The sequence below is a fragment of the Eptatretus burgeri genome, chromosome 6, assembly GCF_056783735.1.
Source record: "Eptatretus burgeri isolate ZD-2024b chromosome 6, Ebu_testis_v1, whole genome shotgun sequence".
NCBI lineage: Eukaryota > Metazoa > Chordata > Myxini > Myxiniformes > Myxinidae > Eptatretus > Eptatretus burgeri.
In genome coordinates, this window is record NC_140966.1 from 107,251,744 (window position 1) to 107,271,871 (window position 20,128).

The following is a 20,128-nucleotide window of genomic DNA, read 5'->3' on the forward strand; positions in this document are numbered from 1 at the left end:
GAGGTGAAGTTGACGATTTCGTAAGTACCAGTCTATGACTGCTTGTTTGTTACTTACGAAATCTAAAGATTTCGTAAGTATATTGATGACTTCCGTTTGTTTGTTTGTTTGTTTGTTTGTTTGTAGGCACGATAACTCGAGAACGGAAGAAGCTACCAATGTCAAATTACACCACGTGATTCAGGAGGGTGATGGGTCGTGCTGATTAGATTTTGGTCAAAATAGGTCAAAGGTCAAGGTCACGGTGAGGTCAAATATTAGATTTTTGATGGTTTGGTACAGATAACACGAGAACGGAAGAAGCTACCAATGTCAAATTACACCACGTGATTCAGGAGGCTGATGGCTAGTGCTGATTAGATTTTGGTCAAAATTGGTCAAAGGTCAAGGTCACAGTGAGGTCAAACATCCAAAAAATTATAACTCGAGAACGGAAGAAGCTTCCAATGTCAAATTACACCACATGATTCAGGAGGGTGATGGCAAGCGCCGATTAGATTTTGGTCAAAATCGGTCAAAGGTCAAGGTCACAGTGAGGTCAAACATGAAAACATTCGATTTTTGATAGTTTGGTACAGAATCATCGTAGAAACTTCTGGTTTGTGTCGCTACCTTCTCAAGAGACAGCTTTTATTAGACAAGGTCAGAGGTCAAGTTGACGATTTCGTTAGTACCAGTCTATGACTGCTTGTTTGTTTGTTTGTAGGCACGATAACTCGAGCACGGAAGAAGCTACCAATGTCAAATTACACCACGTGATTCAGGAGGGTGATGGCAAGCGCTGATTAGATTTTGGTCAAAATCGGTCAAAGGTCAAGGTCACAGTGAGGTCAAACATAATTCCTTAAATTCACGTGGAGAAATGAAGTATTTTTCTTCGCTCGATGTTACGACTCCATTTTAACTTCGATTTTAATTTTGTCTTCGGTTTTTGCGATCCCTGAGGACGCTTAAAACTCGGTTGTCGAAATTCTGGTAAAAATCGGATGTTTTGCAGACGTTTTAAGATCATATAAAAAAAATTTCACTCAACGAGTCACTGGTCGTCCCATGATGCAGTGCGCTCGAGCAGACGCGTCGTTGAGTTACGTTAAGGTATTATTCCGGGGAGAAATGGATATTTTTGCTTCGGTCGACGTTATGATTTTTGATGGTTTGATACAGAATCATCGTAGAAACTTCTGGTTTGCATCGCGACCTTCTCGAGAGACGGCTTTTATTAGACAAGGTCAGAGGTCAAGTTGACGATTTCGTAAGTACCAGTCTATGACTGCTTTTTACTTACGAAATCTAAAGATTTCATAAGTATATTGATGACTTTCGTTTCTGTTTGTTTGTTTGTATGTTTGTTTGTAGGCACGATAACTCGAGAACGGAAGAAGCTACCAATGTCAAATTACACCACGTGATTCAGGAGGGTGATGGCAAGTGCTGATTAGATTTTGGTCGAAATCGGTCAAAGGTCAAGGTCACAGTGAGGTCAAATATCCGATTTTTTATGGTTTGGTACAGATAACTCGAGAACGGAAGAAGCTTCCAATGTCAAATTACACCACGTGATTCAGGAGGGTGATGGCGAGTGCCGATTAGATTTTGGTCAAAATCAGTCAAAGGTCAAGGTCACAGTGAGGTCAAATATCCGATTTTTTATGGTTTGGTACAGATAACTCGAGAACGGAAGAAGCTTCCAATGTCAAATTACACCACGTGATTCAGGAGGGTGATGGCGAGTGCAGATTAGATTTTGGTCAAAATCAGTCAAAGGTCAAGGTCACAGTGAGGTCAAACATCCAAAACATTCGATTTTTGATGGTTTGGTACAGAATCATCGTAGAAACTTCTGGTTTGCGTCGCGACCTTCTCGAGAGACAGCTTTTATTAGACAAGGTCAGAAGTCAAGTTGACGATTTCGTAAGTACCAGTCTATGACTGCTTTTTACTTACGAAATCTAAAGATTTCATAAGTATATTGATGACTTCCGTTTCTGTTTGTTTGTATGTTTGTTTGTAGGCACGATAACTCGAGAACGGATGAAGCTACCAATGTCAAATTACACCACGTGATTCAGGAGGGTGATGGCAAGTGCTGATTAGATTTTGGTCGAAGTCGGTCAAAGGTCAAGGTCACAGTGAGGTCAAACATCCAAAACATTAGATTTTTGATGGTTTGGTGCAGAATCATCGTAGAAACTTCTAGTTTGCGTCGCTACCTTCTCCAGAGACAGCTTTTATTAGACAAGGTCAGAGGTGAAGTTGACGATTTCGTAAGTACCAGTCTATGACTGCTTGTTTGTTACTTACGAAATCTAAAGATTTCGTAAGTATATTGATGACTTCCGTTTGTTTGTTTGTTTGTTTGTTTGCACGATAACTCGAGAACGGAAGAAGCTACCAATGTCAAATTACACCACGTGATTCAGGAGGGTGATGGGTCGTGCTGATTAGATTTTGGTCAAAATAGGTCAAAGGTCAAGGTCACGGTGAGGTCAAATATTCGATTTTTGATGGTTTGGTACAGATAACACGAGAACGGAAGAAGCTACCAATGTCAAATTACACCACATGATTCAGGAGGCTGATGGCTAGTGCTGATTAGATTTTGGTCAAAATTGGTCAAAGGTCAAGGTCACAGTGAGGTCAAACATCCAAAAAATTATAACTCGAGAACGGAAGAAGCTTCCAATGTCAAATTACACCACATGATTCAGGAGGGTGATGGCAAGCGCCGATTAGATTTTGGTCAAAATCGGTCAAAGGTCAAGGTCACAGTGAGGTCAAACATGAAAACATTCGATTTTTGATAGTTTGGTACAGAATCATCGTAGAAACTTCTGGTTTGTGTCGCTACCTTCTCAAGAGACAGCTTTTATTCGACAAGGTCATAGGTCAAGTTGACGATTTCGTTAGTACCAGTCTATGACTGCTTGTTTGTTTGTTTGTAGGCACGATAACTCGAGCACGGAAGAAGCTACCAATGTCAAATTACACCACGTGATTCAGGAGGGTGATGGCAAGCGCTGATTAGATTTTGGTCAAAATCGGTCAAAGGTCAAGGTCACAGTGAGGTCAAACATAATTCCTTAAATTCACGTGGAGAAATGAAGTATTTTTCTTCGCTCGATGTTACGACTCCATTTTAACTTCGATTTTAATTTTGTCTTCGGTTTTTGCGATCCCTGAGGACGCTTAAAACTCTGTTGTCGAAATTCTGGTAAAAATCGGATGTTTTGCAGACGTTTTAAGATTATATAAAAAAAATTTCACTCAACGAGTCACTGGTCGTCCCATGATGCAGTGCGCTCGAGCAGACGCGTCGTTGAGTTACGTTAAGGTATTATTCCGGGGAGAAATGGATATTTTTGCTTCGGTCGACGTTATGATTTTTGATGGTTTGATACAGAATCATCGTAGAAACTTCTGGTTTGCGTCGCGACCTTCTCGAGAGACGGCTTTTATTAGACAAGGTCAGAGGTCAAGTTGACGATTTCGTAAGTACCAGTCTATGACTGCTTTTTACTTACGAAATCTAAAGATTTCATAAGTATATTGATGACTTTCGTTTGTTTGTTTGTTTGTTTGTATGTTTGTTTGTAGGCACGATAACTCGAGAACGGAAGAAGCTACCAATGTCAAATTACACCACGTGATTCAGGAGGGTGATGGCAAGTGCTGATTAGATTTTGGTCGAAATCGGTCAAAGGTCAAGGTCACAGTGAGGTCAAATATCCGATTTTTTATGGTTTGGTACAGATAACTCGAGAACGGAAGAAGCTTCCAATGTCAAATTACACCACGTGATTCAGGAGGGTGATGGCAAGTGCTGATTAGATTTTGGTCGAAATCGGTCAAAGGTCAAGGTCACAGTGAGTCAAATATCCGATTTTTTATGGTTTGGTACAGATAACTCGAGAACGGAAGAAGCTTCCAATGTCAAATTACACCACGTGATTCAGGAGGGTGATGGCGAGTGCCGATTAGATTTTGGTCAAAATCAGTCAAAGGTCAAGGTCACAGTGAGGTAAAACATCCAAAACATTCGATTTTTGATGGTTTGGTACAGAATCATCGTAAAAACTTCTGGTTTGCGTCGCGACCTTCTCGAGAGACAGCTTTTATTAGACAAGGTCAGAAGTCAAGTTGACGATTTCGTAAGTACCAGTCTATGACTGCTTGTTTGTTTGTTACTTCCGAAATCTAAAGATTTCGTAAGTATATTGATGCCTTCCGTTTCTGTTTGTTTGTTTGTATATGACTTAGGAAATCTAAAGATTTCACCACGTGATTCAGGAGGGTGGTGGCGAGTGCTGATTAGATTTTGGTCAAAATCAGTCAAAGGTCAAGGTCACAGTGAGGTAAAACATCCAAAACATTCGATTTTTGATGGTTTGGTACAGAATCATCGTAGAAACTTCTGGTTTGCGTCGCGACCTTCTCGAGAGACAGCTTTTATTAGACAAGGTCAGAAGTCAAGTTGACGATTTCGTAAGTACCAGTCTATGACTGCTTGTTTGTTTGTTACTTCCGAAATCTAAAGATTTCGTAAGTATATTGATGCCTTCCGTTTCTGTTTGTTTGTTTGTATATGACTTAGGAAATCTAAAGATTTCACCACGTGATTCAGGAGGGTGATGGCGAGTGCTGATTAGATTTTGGTCAAAATCGGTCAAAGGTCAAGGTCACAGTGAGCTCAAATATCCGATTTTTTATGGTTTGGTACAGATAACTCGAGAACGGAAGAAGCTTCCAATGTCTAAAGATTTCGTAAGTATATTGATGCCTTCCATTTCTGTTTGTTTGTTTGTTTGTAGGCACAATAACTCGAGAACGGAAGAAGCTCCCAATGTCAAATTACACCACGTGATTCAAGAGGGTGGTGGCTAGCGCTGATTAGATTTTGGTTAAAATCGGTCAAAGGTCAAGGTCACAGTGAGGTCAAACATCCAAAACATTCGATTTTTGATGGTTTGGTCCAGAATCATCGTAGAAACTTCTGTTTGTGTCGCTACCTTCTCAAAAGACAGCTTTTATTAGACAAGGTCAGAGGTCAAGTTGATGATTTCGTAAGTACCAGTCGATGACTGCTTGTTTGTTTGTTTGTTTGTAGGCACGATAACTCGAGAATGAAAGAAGCTACCAATGTCAAATAACACCACGTGATTCAGGAGGGTGATGGCTCGTGCTGATTAGATTTTGGTCAAAATCGGTCAAAGGTCAAGGTCACAGTGAGGTCAAACATCCAAAACATTCGATTTTTGATGGTTTGGTACACAATCATCGTAGAAACTTCTGGTTTGCGTCGCTACCTTCTCCAGAGACAGCTTTTATTAGACAAGGTCAGAGGTCAAGTTGACGATTTCGTTAGTACCAGTCTCTGACTGCTTGTTTGTTTGTAGGCACGATAACTCAAACGGAAAAAGCTGCCAATGTAAAATTACACCACGTGATTCAGGAGGGTGAGGGCTAGTGCTGATTAGATTTTGGTCAAAATAGGTCAAAGGTCAAGGTCACAGTGAGGTCAAACATAATTCCTTAAATTCATGTGGAGAAATGGAGTATTTTTGCTTCGCTTGACACTACGAGTTCGTTTTAACTTCGATTTTAATTTTGTCTTCAGTTTTTGCGATCGCTTATGATGCTTAAAACTCGGATGTAGAAATTCTGGTAAAAATCGGATGTTTTGGAGACGTTTTAAGATTGTATAAAAAAATTTTCACTCAACGAGTCACGGGTCATCCCATGATGCAGTGCGCTCGAGCAGCCGCGTCATTGAGTTACGTTAAGGTATAATAAAATTACGTGGAGAAATGGAGATTTTTGCTTCGGTCGACGTTATGATTTTTGATGGTTTGACACAGAATCATCGTAGAAACTTCTGGTTTGCGTCGCTACCTTCTCCAGAGACAGCTTTTATGAGACAAGGTCAGAGGTCAAGTTGACGATTTCGTAAGTACCAGTCTATGACTGCTTGTTTGTTCGTTTGTGTGTGTCTTTGTGTGTGTGTGTTTGTTTGTAGGCACGATAACTCGAGAACGGAAGAAGCTACCAATGTCAAATTACACCACTTGATTCAGGAGGGTGATGGCTAGCGCTGATTAGATTTTGGTCAAAATCGGTCAAAAGTCAAGGTCACAGTGAGGTCAAACATAATTCCGTAAATTCATGTGGAGAAATGGAGTATTTTTGCTCCGGTCGACGTTACGAGTTCGTTTTAACTTTGATTTTAATTTTGTGTTCCGTTTTTGCGATCGCTTCAGACGCTTAACACTCGGTTGTCGAAATTCTGGTAAAATAAAAAAAATCGGATGTTTTGGAGACGTTTTAAGATTATATAAAAAATATTTCACTCGCCGCGTCACGGGTCATCACGTGGTGCAGCGCGCTCGAGCAGACGCGTCGTTGAGTCACGTAATGGTTTTGCTTGTGCGCGCTGACGGTGTTTTCGATAAAGATGGTGTTTAAAAGTCATTTTTATCCCAATAAAGGTTATCGCTGCATGCCTGACTCGCTAAGCCGTCGGATTCTGTAAAGATTGTTGGTGGATGGCCGAATATTACGGTTTTGTGACTTTGATAAAATAATATTAAATAATTGCGTGGAGAAATGGAGATTTTTGCTTCGGTCGACGTTACGAGTTCGTTTTAACTCGGATCGCAATTCTGTTTTCACTGTTGGTAACGGCTAAGTATGCTTAACACTCGGTTGTCGAAATTCTGGTAAAAAAAAATCGGATGTTTTATGAGAGGTTTGGTACAGAATCATCGTAGAAACTTCTGGTTTGCGTCGCTGCCTTCTCTCGAGACAGCTTTTATTAGACAAGGTCAGAGGTCAAGTTGACGATTTCGTAAGTACCAGTCTATGACTGCTTGTTTTATTATTCATCAAGAAAATATTTGTGCCAAGATTTCTAATTGTGAGCTTAATAATGTGATGAATACAGTTGGTGAAGATGGTGAATATTGTGGTTGCTCGATCTGCCTTGACGCACCTGGCAGGTTTTAAGCTCTGCTCGAGGAGATGTACAGCGCACGCACACAGGGACATTCCGCTTCACAGCAGCGTTCGTTGGCCAAGCCGTGGGAAAGTTTTGACATGCTTTCTGAACTGTATTGATGCAATGAAGACCTTATTGTCAGAAAAAAAAGGTCAAAACTACCCCCAAACTGGTTTATGGCAAATGGGTTGCACAACTAATGTTTCAAACTGACATCAGTGCGCATTGAAGCAAACTCGACCTCCATCTGCAGGGGACAGGACAAACCGATACGGGTTTTTTTGGAAACATGGAAGGCATTTCTTGTGAAACTTGCCGTTTCTTTCTCAGGACATTGATGTCTCGACTTTCCGCTATTCCCAACATCTCAAAAAGAACTATCGACGCATCGCACCGTCGGACAACCAACGACGTGGATTTGACAGGGTTATAGTGGAAGGGTATTAAGGATTTCGAAATTCAGCTCATCGAGTTACAAGTCTCAGATTTATAGGCCTCGAAGTTTTGGGATCTGCCCCAATCATTGGACAGTTGTGAGTTCCACCCACAGTTTCTATATTACTGCCGCTATATGTACGAACCCTTTAGAGCTTTAGAATTTACCCTTTAAAACCCTTTCTCTCATGCAGCACTTTTACTGCGGACGTTACGCAGGTTGTTGCTATTATTTATGACAATTTTCTCATAAAATTGTGAGTTGAACAGGCAAACTCACGGGTTTCGGTGAAGTCGATGACAGCATGATGTGGGAGCGGAAAGCAATAAATATTCCATGGTTTCGATGTGGAAATATCCGTTTGCCTTTATGAGCAGGAGGAGGGTGAGAGTGAAGATGGGACAGCTTTGGAAAGGGGAGATTGAGGCTTTGGGTGTAGTGGTGTTGGCTTGATAGTTTGGGTGGTGGGTTTGGAATCCCAGCATCCTGAGTTCAAATCCCACTTGGCTGTTGAATTAATACCAGTTGGGGTTGACTCCGCCAGTCATCCTTCTGAGGTCGGCAAAACGAGTGCCAGCTCGCTGGTATCCTGCGTCGGAGTGGCGACCCGTCCAAGATTGTACCCCGATAGCCAAGGAGACTGTTTCGGCAGCACCAACGCTCTGCACACAGAGTATGGTCCCCATGGAGGGATCATCTAATGAGAGTCACATATATTGTGGGATACCAGCTCCCTTACCTCCTCCTCATCGCTCTCCTCCAAATAACCAATCAATTCCATCCCGATAATGGAATGTGATCGACCTCCTGTACCGACTTGTTTTCTGATTTGCAGCTACATTATGGTTTGGAAAATCCTGCAAATAGTGTATTATATATTTATTTATTTAATTAATTAATTAATCCAACCAATTATATAGGGGGAGTAACCCGATAGAAACGGTCCAACGTCAACCTAACCTCACCAACTCCAAAACGTACGAGATGCCTAAACAAAACACACAACAAAAGGTGTTGGGGGTTCCGATGTGAACCTCAAGCTCGTGACACAGGTGGACAAAACGTCACGTCGCACCTGCGTTGATCCCTTGGAATTCACAGTAAAGTACACTCATATTTACTCATGTCTTTGTCCACGTGATTCGTGAACAAAACCGTTCACAGCCAAACAACTGTTATTGGAACACGTGGTTCGTTTGAATTGCGGAAGTGACGTCAGTATGGGAGGAGATTATTGTCGTTGTTGTTTAAAATACAAATAATGCTCCATTCGATCTTTCGGGAAAAAAAATATTGTTGTTGTTTAACGGAGAGATTCTGGAGAACTTCCGAGTTAGTCCCCTCAGGAACCACAACCCTCCCCGACCAATCCCCCTCGACTCCCCTCCCACGTGACTCCGCTCGGGACATCGCAAGGTCGCAGAACGAAGGTGTGATGACACGGCAAGAGAGCAACTTCACGGGATATTAAACGAACGAACTGCAACACGGACGTCGCCCGCCACCCGTTAACACCACTAAGCACCCCGAACGTAGGGCTTGAAAAGAGAAACGATGAAAACAACAAAATACCGGACAAGATAACCTCCCGATGGAAGCACAGCACCGACAACATCGCGAAAAGGGGAAACGAACATTCGCACAAATGTCACGACGAACGAGGAAGTTCGAAACTCCGGAACCAAATCCCCACCTGCGGTGAACACTGATCGGAGTCGGGCGTCGGGACTCAGGAAGCGAATGGTGTGGATGCAGGACACGCCCTAATTGTAGCCACGCCCTAATTGTAGCCACGCCTTAATTGTAGCCACGCCCTAATTGTAGCCACGCCCTAATTGTAGCCACGCCTTATTTATGACGATGCACAAAGGCTCCGCCTCTATTCTGGCCACGCCCTCATAAGCAATTTGCACGCATGCAGCAACCCAGGCGGTCAGAGAAGGTCGTACGGATTAATCTATCAATAATTCCAGCAGTGTGTGTGTGTGTGTGTGTGTGTGTGTGTGTGTGTGTGTGTGTGTGTGTGTGTGTGTGTGTGTGTGTGTGTGTGTGTGTGTGTGTGTCCGTGTGTGTCCGTGTGTCTGTGTGTGTGTGTGTCTGTGTGTGACTGTGTCTGTGTGCGTCTACGCGTGTCTGTGTGCCTGTCTGTGTGCGCGCGCGCGTGTGCGTGTGTGTGTCTGTGTGTCTGTGTGTCTGTCTGTGTGTGTGTGTGTGTGTGTGTGTGTGCGCACGTGTGTGTGTGTCCGTGTGTGTGTGTGTGTCCGTGTGCGTGTGTGTGTGTGCGTGTGTGTCCGTGTGTCTGTGTGTGTCCGTGTGTCCATGTCCGTGTGTATGTGTGTGTGTGTGTGACCGCTGTTTCTTGACAACCGCTGGTCCGATCTAATTGAAACTTGCCAGCTATATTGCTGGGGCCCTGAGGATGTGCCTTTTCAAGGTTTGATATTAATCGGACAAGTGGTTCCCAAGTTATGGCCATTTATTTACCAACCAATGACAGGACACGTTGCTGCGTAGGCGTGGCCGTTGGGGAAGAGATCCTCAGCCGTGTTCCCCATTTCAGGTAACAACGTACGGACTTCCGGATAGTGATTATTTACTGTATTCTAATAATTTCTCGATTTCTTATGCGCATTTCCAGATAAACACAATGCCCGAATCCAGTCGTCATTTACGAGAGCGAAGGAACGGCCTGTGTGGTTGTTTGAAAAAAAAATTTTTTGCACATACAGGCACGCGGGAGCGAAGGAACGGCCTGTGTGGTTGTTGTTTCTGGCACGCGGTTTGAAAGTTTTTTTTTTTTCCACGTATGGCCACGCACGTACGGGTATGCACTTGTTTGTCCAATTCGGACATAGTTTGGTCGGTTTCCGGGTGCATGGGATGTTTATATTACCGATCGGCAATCGGGAATCGCTTGCCAGGCCAGGCACACCGCTGGAGTGCTTACTTGAGTACTTAAGCCACTTGGCAAGCACTCAGCAAGCTGCTTGGTTGTTCATTTCAGAGCCACAATAAGTAAGACCCATCCATCGCTTCACTGATGGAAATACCAATCTTTGCAGAATTACTAAATTAAAAAATGGAATAAAATTAACTTTTCACCCTTTAAAAAATCGTGTGACTAAAATGATGAAATATCCGCTGCTTTTTTGTATCATTTTCTCACCTGTGTTGCAAGTAGAGCAACCTGCTTTGTGATGCTTCAAAAGGCGGTGTATATATTAATCAGCATTCTCTGAATCCAATCAAGAGAAGAAATGGGACTGAATGAGACTCACATTATTATCGCTGAAGAAGAAGATGAAGGAGGAGGACATTTTCTGACTGGTGAGACATGACGTTTTGAGAGGGTATGTGCGCAACAAGGTATTTCGACCTTGTATGCAATTTTATTGCACTGCTGCTCTGCTTCTCCCCCCCCCCCACAACCCATAAGTTTATCCAGGGACACATTGGCTTCTCCAGACACCAACTCCAGTAAATGCTCAACACTGACCCTGAGTAAATGCTCCACTGCACCCCCAAATTGTTTGACACCGTCCCCAAGTGAAAGCTCCACCCGTTGACTAAATGCTATACATGGCCCATAGTAAATGCTCTCCTGCACCCCTTAGTAAATCCTCGACACAATATCTGAATAAATATTCCACTGCATGCTGTAGTAAATTCTCTGCTGCTCCATTGAGTAAATCTTCCACTGCACCTCCGATTAAATGTTCACATCTGCCCCCAGGTAAATGATCAACACCGCCCCCAAGAAAATACTGCACTGCACCCGAGTAAATGCCTGACGTAATCCCCTCCAAATGCTCTGCTGCACCACGCAGTAAATTCTCCACATCTCCCCTTGGTAAATATTCCACACCACCACCTCTTAAATGCTCCACTGGACAACCTGGTAAATGCTGCACCGAAACCTCGAGTAAATGCTCCACTCCACCACAATTGAATGCTCCACTGCATCACCGAGTCAATGCTCTCCTGTAACCCCGAGTAAATGCTTGACACAGCCTCCGAGTAAATTCTCAACAGTGCCCCGGTATGTGCTCCACTGCACCATTGAATAAATGCTCCACTTCACATAAATGCTTGACACGAGCCCCGAGAAAATGCTCAATCACACCCCCTAATAAATGCGACTGCCCCCAAGGAAATGCTCCACTGAAACATGAAGTAAATACTAAATGTCCCCTCGTAAATGCTCAACACTGCCCCCAAGTAAATGCTCTGCTGCACTCTCGCAAATCATTTGAATGGTTCAATAACATCCGTTTCATCATTTTGTGACCTTCAAACAACGCTTGCTTAAATCTGCTCACTGCAGGTTTATCTGGGCCATGCGTCTGACGAGTTGGTTTAATCCAATGATGATTAGTTTGGGGCACTGTTGGGTTTTGCAGTGACTAAAATGATCTCCACATCCACATTGCACACTTCATGATGGAGATGAGCTGTTTTTTTCTGCAGACAAAATATTTCACAGCTTTTGAAAAAGGATGAGGTCATCGATGTCCCAATTTGGAAATCTGCCAACATTGTGTTACTGCTCCACTTTAATCACTGGTCACATGTTTAAATTGTCATGATGAAAAGTCAAGAAAAAAAAAATAATAAAAGTGCTCACATTTGAAGATGGAGAGACTTCCAGCAAGTACATAGAGTGAGAGGAGTTGGTCAGTCCTTTCATAATCCTTCACCGCCAATATCTTTTCATTTCTCAAACTCAAGGATGCCCAACTTTGCAAAAAAAAAAAAATTACTTTTGCCTCCATCTTCTCATTAAATTGGGGGAAATAGCTGAATCTTTCACAAAGCAGCATGCTCGGGATTTGTCATTGAAGTGCAACTCTTTTGGGCAGGAATTTGTTCAAGTTGCCCTCTGCCCAAATCGGGTAATTTAACATCCACGCAAGGGATAGCAAATGGAGTTGCGTCAGGTGAGAAATCAAACCGTAAAAACTGCGATGCGCACGACATCTGCACCAAACTAATCCCTCGTGTCAAACTTCACTGAGTCATAGCTCAGGCAAAGGAGAGTTGGCCAACACGTACGATTTCCACCAAAATTGCGATTGCAGCACACATCACTTTGGAAACTTAAAGCCAGCTTTGTGTGGAGCACGTGGACCATCATCCCAAGGACTCTTCACAGGGTTGGCAGGCCAATGTTGAATTGCACGAAAGTGACACTCAAGCAGACGAACACGGACAAAGGAATTACTTGAGCCAACGGCATGCAAGAAATTTGAGTGTCGTGCATCAGCAAGACCTCACACAGACCTTCACAACCTGTGGGAAACGATGGGCATTACCCAAGTTGTAGCAGACAGGCTCAAAGTGTACATTGACGTGGCATTCGACTGGGCCGCAGATTTATCTTGAAATAGCAAGCAAGCAGAAAAAAATAAAATCATAAAAACCCAGCCCACTCAACACTTCTGAAAAATGTAAAATTAGAAGGTACATCAAAAGCTGTTTCAAAAACTTTTATTGGAAATTTCAAAATACAGGACAGAACACAGAAGCTCTTCTTAAAAAAAAAAAAATAAAATAAAATAAAAAAAAAAAAAAAAAAAAAAAGACCACACAATATATGGACCAAAAGAGCACCACAGTCGTGTCGTAGTGAAATACAAGCACAAGTCAAAGTCAGGCTCAAGAACAAAAGCCAAATTTGTAACCCAAACAAGGCTGTCCACAAACTTTTGGACCAACAGCCATTCTTCCCGCAATCTGAGCTGACCAATTGGAAGGTTCGGCTGCAGTACAACCGGATAACAAAGTACGAAGAACACTTGATATAGTTATCATTCACATTGCTCAGAACACGTTTTACAGCATGTCAACTGCAGGCGGCAGAAGTGTATTTTAGTGCAATCATCACAAAGTACTTCCCACAACTACAAGAAACACTTGCTTGAGCTTTCATTTGAAGCATTCCCCTTGTAAAGGCTAAAAAGATTCAAGGTTCACACACGGTCGTACAAGTTCAAGTAATCGCTGAAATTGCTCCTTCCATTCAACCGGAAATACGTCGAAGTCATTGCTGCAACCCGCGGCGTGAGCGTCGCTTACCGTTTTACCCTCGGCACGTGGGGAAAAATAAATAAATAGGGGGCACGTTTTATTAGTGTTGTTGCACCCGAGTTTAAGGTCTTGGAGGGAAACGTGCTCCAGTATTTCAGCCGGTAAAGCCCAAGACCTTTTCACCAATGCCGAGAAAGTAAACCACCTGAGCGATGCCGAAAAGTGGCGCGACCACGAGCGCACGGCAACCGGCACCCTTCAAAAAGGCGGTGGGACCTTCACGCGTCCAGATTTTCCTGCAAAGTAGCGGCGGGAGCAGAACGGCATGAAATTAGACATCAGTGGACAAATAGTCTTCACAAGTATTGAAGCAAATGTCCGAGTGCCAACATCACGGTGGCAATGCAACAAGCTGCAATAATGTACGAGTCGTAAATGGTAAAATACATTACCGAGCACAGTCCACCATGCCGGCATACGATTCTTCATTCAATCCCTTGTTTAAGGACTGCAGACGCGTTTTCACAACTGAAACCAACACGAGGCATTCGATGTTAACCTCTTCACCGTTTACATTGAACTTGAGCGACGAAGCCCAACGGATATTCAGAACTTGAATAAAAACACGACAGCTCGCATCAATTGCTGAGCCCGAGTAATGGGCATGCTGGATGCTGGCCAAGATTTAAAAACAAAATCTTTGTGGATTCATCCTTTACCGATCACAGTGATAACCAAAAGGGCACTCGGGAGAGAGCGCATACCTCCGGCACGTAATGCCTGATCCACGAGACCATGTCGGAGCCCAATAAATTTTTGAAATATCCTGCCATACATCGTTTTTGAACCTCATCTCTCACTGGTGAAGATTGACTTTTTTAAATTAAATCATCCTCAGATCCAGATCTTTTACAAAATCGAATCAATTCGTCCTCGTCACACACCCAACACGTCCACCAAGTTTCGTCCGAATCAGTCCACTTTTTGGGATATTGCGCTATGTATCGGTTTCTCATAGCCCGATCTCTCAATGACGAAGAATCACGAAAAATTATAATAGTCGGATCCGGATCTTCACTAAAATCTAATCAGTTCTTCGTCACACACCCAACCCGTCCACAAAATTTCATCCAGACGAGTCCCCAACTTTTTGAGCTATCTTGCACAGACAAACAAAGACAGAAAGCAGTATAAACAACCTCCTTCGCCTTCGGTGGCGGAGGTAATTAAATGCTCAATTTCTGCGAGGACAGCACATACGCACCGTCAAAGGGGCTCACAGAGATAGCAGCGACAGAGCCGGCCACGCATCCAGCGAGGAAAGAGTGCAAAAACGGAGCACGGCCGTCTGGAGAAAACTGCCCAAGGCGGTTGAGGTTGGCAAACAGAGGAAAGTAGATGATGGAAAAAGGGACGTCTCTGTCGGTTAAAAATGGAAATTTGCTTTTGTCAACTTAACCTTCTCAAGAAAAAGGGATGTCCAGCCACCCCAGCACCCTCCCCCCCCACCCCCTTCAAGAAATTACACCTCATATTTAACAAATTGGAAGTTTCACAACTGACCTAACTAAGGTCGCACCCAAACCACGGTACAGGCCGGAAACGCCACGCTTCTGCAGCAGCTCGCAAGTCAGCTGCCATCCCGAGACTGACGGAGACATGTTTGCCACGTACGATCGGCTCAAAATGGGTGAAACCGACACCACCACGGATCCAGACATGTGCTTTGACGCTCCCGGAATGCACACGGGGGCTTGACTTGTGCCCCCCGATTTCTGCTGTGCCGCTGTGGGCGAGAAGCAAAATATGAGAACCGAGTCACCCGTACACGACGTGTGCAGTGCAACAAGTATAAACAATGTAGACAACTTCCCGATTAAATATTTATTTATTACAAACGAACATCCAATTAACCATTCGCACGGAACAATGCCAAACCAATCAGTTTATCATTACATTAGTTGGAAGGGGAGTGGAGAGGGAGATGGAGGAAGATTCAATATTTCTCCAATGAAGAGCAATTTGAAAGTAAAAAATTAAATATAATAAAAAAAAAAAACTCATCCAGATGGCAGGAGTCTGGCACGGCCACAACATTTCAAAATGACAAGATTCACAAGCGATTTTGATCGCCACGTTCCACAAGGAGAGACTCACCAAGACGGCCGGCATCTTGGAGCTGGATCTTGAGCATCTCCATCGGCGTCGTCACCACCACTTGGCACATGCCAGCCCCACAACCGGCCATCATTTCCTTAAACACCGAGAGCCCCTTCCTGCGCACGAGTCGCACATTTGTTACACATTCAAACAACCACTGTTAAATAAAATAAATCAATTAATCAAAGGAAGAAACAACGACATACCCATCTTTGGACAAGCGATGCCGGAAGAAATCATTGGATGCCAACTTGATCGCCTTCTCTGGAGTTACCAGCGCAAGGTTAACTGCAGCACCTGCAAAGTAAGCACAGACTCGGTACCGCCGGCAGTGCACATGAAAGCACCAACTTTACTCTCTACTCTACAGCAAAGTAGATGCTTGTAGCAAAGAAACAATAGAAAGAAATAATTTAAAGAAAAAAAAAATTGAGCATTGTTGTTTTAATTTACTCAGCCTTTTTTTTTTTTTTTATAAACAAACAAACAAAAAATAAATAATAATAAATAAAGACAGTTGAAAGGACTTTTTAAAAACAAAATTCCATCTGAAGAGATCAAGTGCAAAAAGAGTTAAACCAAATTTAAAATGTGCAGATTTACAAGGAATTGCAGAGACAGAGAGAGAGAGAGACAGAAATTATGGGAAGGAACAGTACAGTGCACTTTTCTTGTTGGCCTGTCCGAGTGGCAAGACAGGTGTAACATTCCATGGTGACCAAATGGAATCAACAGACTCCAGTTTCTGCAATGTGAGAAACGCAGTTGCAACAACAACCCGCCGAACAAAACAACCAAAAGCGGTTCCAAAATGCCAGCCAACTAAGTAGTGCAACTTACTCAATGCGCTCCTAACACTGTGCAGCGACATCGTACTCTAACCGGTAAACTAGCCTGCTCAACTCGCTACAGCATGGCCACCAATTTAAAAAATAAATAAATAAATACAAAATTTCACAATTTTAATAAATCATTTAATTCAAAAACTTTTTTTTCCAGTTACACGAGTCAAGAAGCACGAAAAGTCATAACAAAATGATCCTGGTGATCCATCGCTTCAATCTGACCGACATTTTAGCTAAATTACTCAAACGTATCAAGACTATCCATGCAAGAGAGCGCTGAAGGTATAGGCACTTGCTGGCGGCACATTGCAATATTCACTTTCATCGCAGAGTTACACGGGTCTTACCTCTGTACATGCCGAAATAGCCCTCATTACGCAGCGTTTTAACCAAGCAATCAAAGCTGCAACGAGAAGACATTCGATAGCCATGAGCATCACAGATCCCGATGAGGCAACATGGAACGGTGCTCGGAATCTCATTTCATCAGCTATTGCAACACACTGGTGGAAATATATATAGAAATATCTTGAAAAAAAGAGGTGTGCGTCCCTGTGCGTCCCTGTGCGTCCCTGTGCGTCCCTGTGCGTCCCTGTGCGTCCCTGTGCGTCCCTGTGCGTCCCTGTGCGTCCCTGTGCGTCCCTGTGCGTCCCTGTGCGTCCCTGTGCGTCCCTGTGCGTCCCTGTGCGTCCCTGTGCGTCCCTGTGCGTCCCTGTGCGTCCCTGTGCGTCCCTGTGCGTCCCTGTGCGTCCCTGTGCGTCCCTGTGCGTCCCTGTGCGTCCCTGTGCGTCCCTGTGCGTCCCTGTGCGTCCCTGTGCGTCCCTGTGCGTCCCTGTGCGTCCCTGTGCGTCCCTGTGCGTCTCTGTGCGTCTCTGTATATATGTATATATATATATGTGCATGCCTCCGTGGTCGCTGGACTATCGTTATTCTCAGGTTTTCCATCTGTCTGTATGTATGGAATGGACAGCTCTGGAGGCCAGAGGAGTCAACTGATTTTGATGAAACTTGACAGGTAGGTTCATACCAGGATCTAGTTGTATGCGTTTGAGCACCATTGCTATGGACGCTACCGTTGCATAGCATCAGGACTTTGAATTTTTTTTGAAAAATCCGAAAATCAAAAATCGGTTTCCAGGCTTTTATGTGCACTGTAATCAACCTCCGTCAAAAATTTTCAGCACGATCCGGCAAAAACTGTAAGACTATTATGCAATTATATTGCGACCACCCATGTTGCCTACCAGCTTGTGTATGTGGATATATATATATATATATATATATATATATATATATACACATACACATATATATATATATATATATATATATATATATATATATATATATATATATATATATATATATATATATATATATATATATATATATATATATATATATATATATATATATATATATATATATATATATATATATATATATATATATATATATATACACATCGAGCTCCGACTCGTTTCACTTAAACACCGGACTCACAGGCTGCGGTAGATGGCCTGGCCCTCTCGCTGGTTCTGCAATCGGGTCTTCGCCAAGTCGATCGGAAAAACACAAGTGACTCCGATGAGTCCGGCAACGCCACCGTTGATCAGTTTGGCTGGCAGGCTGAAAGGTGGGGGGAACATGTCAGACGGAGGACCCTCGCCACTCTGGTCGAGGTAGTGGACAAACCGTCATCAGAGATCGGGCTGTTTGGCCCAAATCCGAAGCACATACACCAATCAGGGATTTGGGGGGGGGGGGGGTCACAAAATCAAAACTTTACCTGATCTGCTTGTTCGACATCTTGTTCTCTGCGATCACTACTCGTGCTTCAAGTCTGTGTACAGTAAATAGAGATTTGTAGTCAAACCAACTCGTTAACAAACACGAGCTCCCACTAAAAGCTCCGACTCCTTTCGGATGTGATGAACAGGTCGAAAATTAATTAAAAACCTCAAAAGGAAAAGGTCTACAACACAGAGACCATACAACGCACCACCCCCATCACCAACACCTAACGGGGAGCCTGGTGACCCACCAAATAACTAACTAACACACACACACACACATACACACATACACACATACACACATACACACATACACACATACACACACACACACACACACACACACACACACACACACACACACACACACACACACACACACACACACACACACACACACACACACACATACACACATACACACATACACACATACACACATACACACATACACACATACACACATACACACATACACACATACACACATACACACATACACACATACACACATACACACATACACACATACACACATACACACATACACACATACACACATACACACATACACACATACACACATACACACATACACACATACACACATACACACATACACACATACACACACACACACACACACACACACACACACACACACACACACACACACACACACACACACACACACACACACACACACACACACACACACACACACACACACACACACACACACACACACACACACACACACCTTATTTGGGGGAAACACAGGAAAAGGGGAAGTTTGGCCCTTCCCACGACAAAGGTCATGACCCCCCCCCCCTCGACTATCGAATTGGCAGCACCACCCTCGGGTACTTCGAGACCAAGGACTAACCGGGGACGAGCTCAGAGGGAGAGGGAGATTACCACACGATAACAGCAAAAAAAAAAAAAAAGGGCGGGAACCGCCACACAGGGTGAACGTGAATTCCCACGCAAACTTCACACTTTCTCACAGAAAACGCTCCACGAGAATCGAGGCGCCAAAAAATATATATAATTAAAATAAAAAACGAGATCCGTTTGGCTCGATGTTCACATTTTCCTCAAGAAAACTCGTTACCTCATCCTTTACCTCATCCTTCGTTACCTCACACGCTTTTTTTCCACCGAACACGAGACTGAAGTAACAGACAGACTATTAAATAAATAAATAAAAAAAACTCCAAATAACTACCCAGAGTCGAGTTAGAGACTTATTGTATGGTTAACATTTTCCAATTCGATAACTAATTAACTAACGTACCTCAATAGGAATGCTTGACTGACTGACTGTAGCGCGGGTGGGATTGAAGGGAAGAAAAGCCACTGACGTAAGCAGAACCGTGTTTAAATAATAAATAAATAAAAATTGCAAACAAAACGACAAATGCTACGCGGGATGAAGACAGACGAGGGTATAAAGCACAGATGTGTGTGGAAACACGAGCATTTATCGACTTTCATCAAGAGGAGGCGTTGCCAATAACTCCCTGAGCCAATCAGTGACGATGACGGCCTTCAAATCTGACCAATCAGCAGAACGGCCACGTGCAGGCAGAGTGGAAATTTCCAGCAGCCGTTTGGACGAAGAGGCAGCGAATGACGTCACATCCGGCGTTTCGTCGGTGAAGGGTTTTCATATCCGGCTTCGATCTGAAGAAGTTTTTCATTATTATTATTATTTATTCACGTCATAGTTACGTGTCGGTTATATTTCGGAATTCCTGTAATCGGTGAAGGGATTAATTGAAAATTTTCTACACAGAAAGCCGTTTGGCCGATCGTGCCTGTTCTGCACTGCAAGGTGCAAATAATTGGGGAAAAAAAAACAGGTAATTTG

General features: G+C 43.3%; 2 protein-coding genes across 4 annotated transcripts in view; both read right to left on the bottom strand.

The window, feature by feature from the left end:
• LOC147025552 (uncharacterized) overlaps window positions 1-13,471 on the bottom strand; it is a 36,456-nt gene extending 22,985 nt beyond the window's left edge. The window contains exons 1-4 of the mRNA XM_085887089.1: window positions 13,405-13,471; window positions 13,131-13,186; window positions 9,121-9,190; window positions 7,950-8,089 (exon numbers count right to left, since the gene is read on the bottom strand). Of these exons, the coding sequence (XP_085743215.1) occupies window positions 7,950-8,089; window positions 9,121-9,190; window positions 13,131-13,186; window positions 13,405-13,471 (333 nt within the window). The remainder of the gene's footprint in view (window positions 1-7,949; window positions 8,090-9,120; window positions 9,191-13,130; window positions 13,187-13,404) is intronic.
• On the bottom strand, window positions 12,899-19,834 carry LOC147025553 (mitochondrial glutamate carrier 1-like). Of its 3 annotated transcripts, none has more exons than XM_085886609.1 (10): window positions 19,553-19,834; window positions 18,249-18,302; window positions 17,963-18,088; window positions 16,807-16,862; window positions 15,821-15,911; window positions 15,612-15,730; window positions 15,018-15,240; window positions 14,719-14,873; window positions 13,907-13,982; window positions 12,899-13,750 (listed from the first exon to the last, which is right to left on the bottom strand). In XM_085886609.1, the coding sequence occupies exons 2-10, from the start codon at window positions 18,266-18,268 to the stop codon at window positions 13,609-13,611; spliced, it is 1,008 nt and encodes a 335-aa protein (XP_085742735.1). In that variant the 5' UTR covers window positions 18,269-18,302; window positions 19,553-19,834; the 3' UTR covers window positions 12,899-13,608. The 3 variants fall into 3 exon arrangements, with proteins under 3 accessions (XP_085742735.1, XP_085742736.1, XP_085742738.1); XM_085886610.1 differs by lacking the exon at window positions 19,553-19,834 and adding an exon at window positions 16,274-16,359 and having other exon boundaries at window positions 18,249-18,304; XM_085886612.1 differs by lacking the exons at window positions 16,807-16,862; window positions 17,963-18,088; window positions 18,249-18,302; window positions 19,553-19,834 and adding an exon at window positions 16,274-16,784.
• Between the last annotated feature and the right edge of the window lie 294 nt (window positions 19,835-20,128).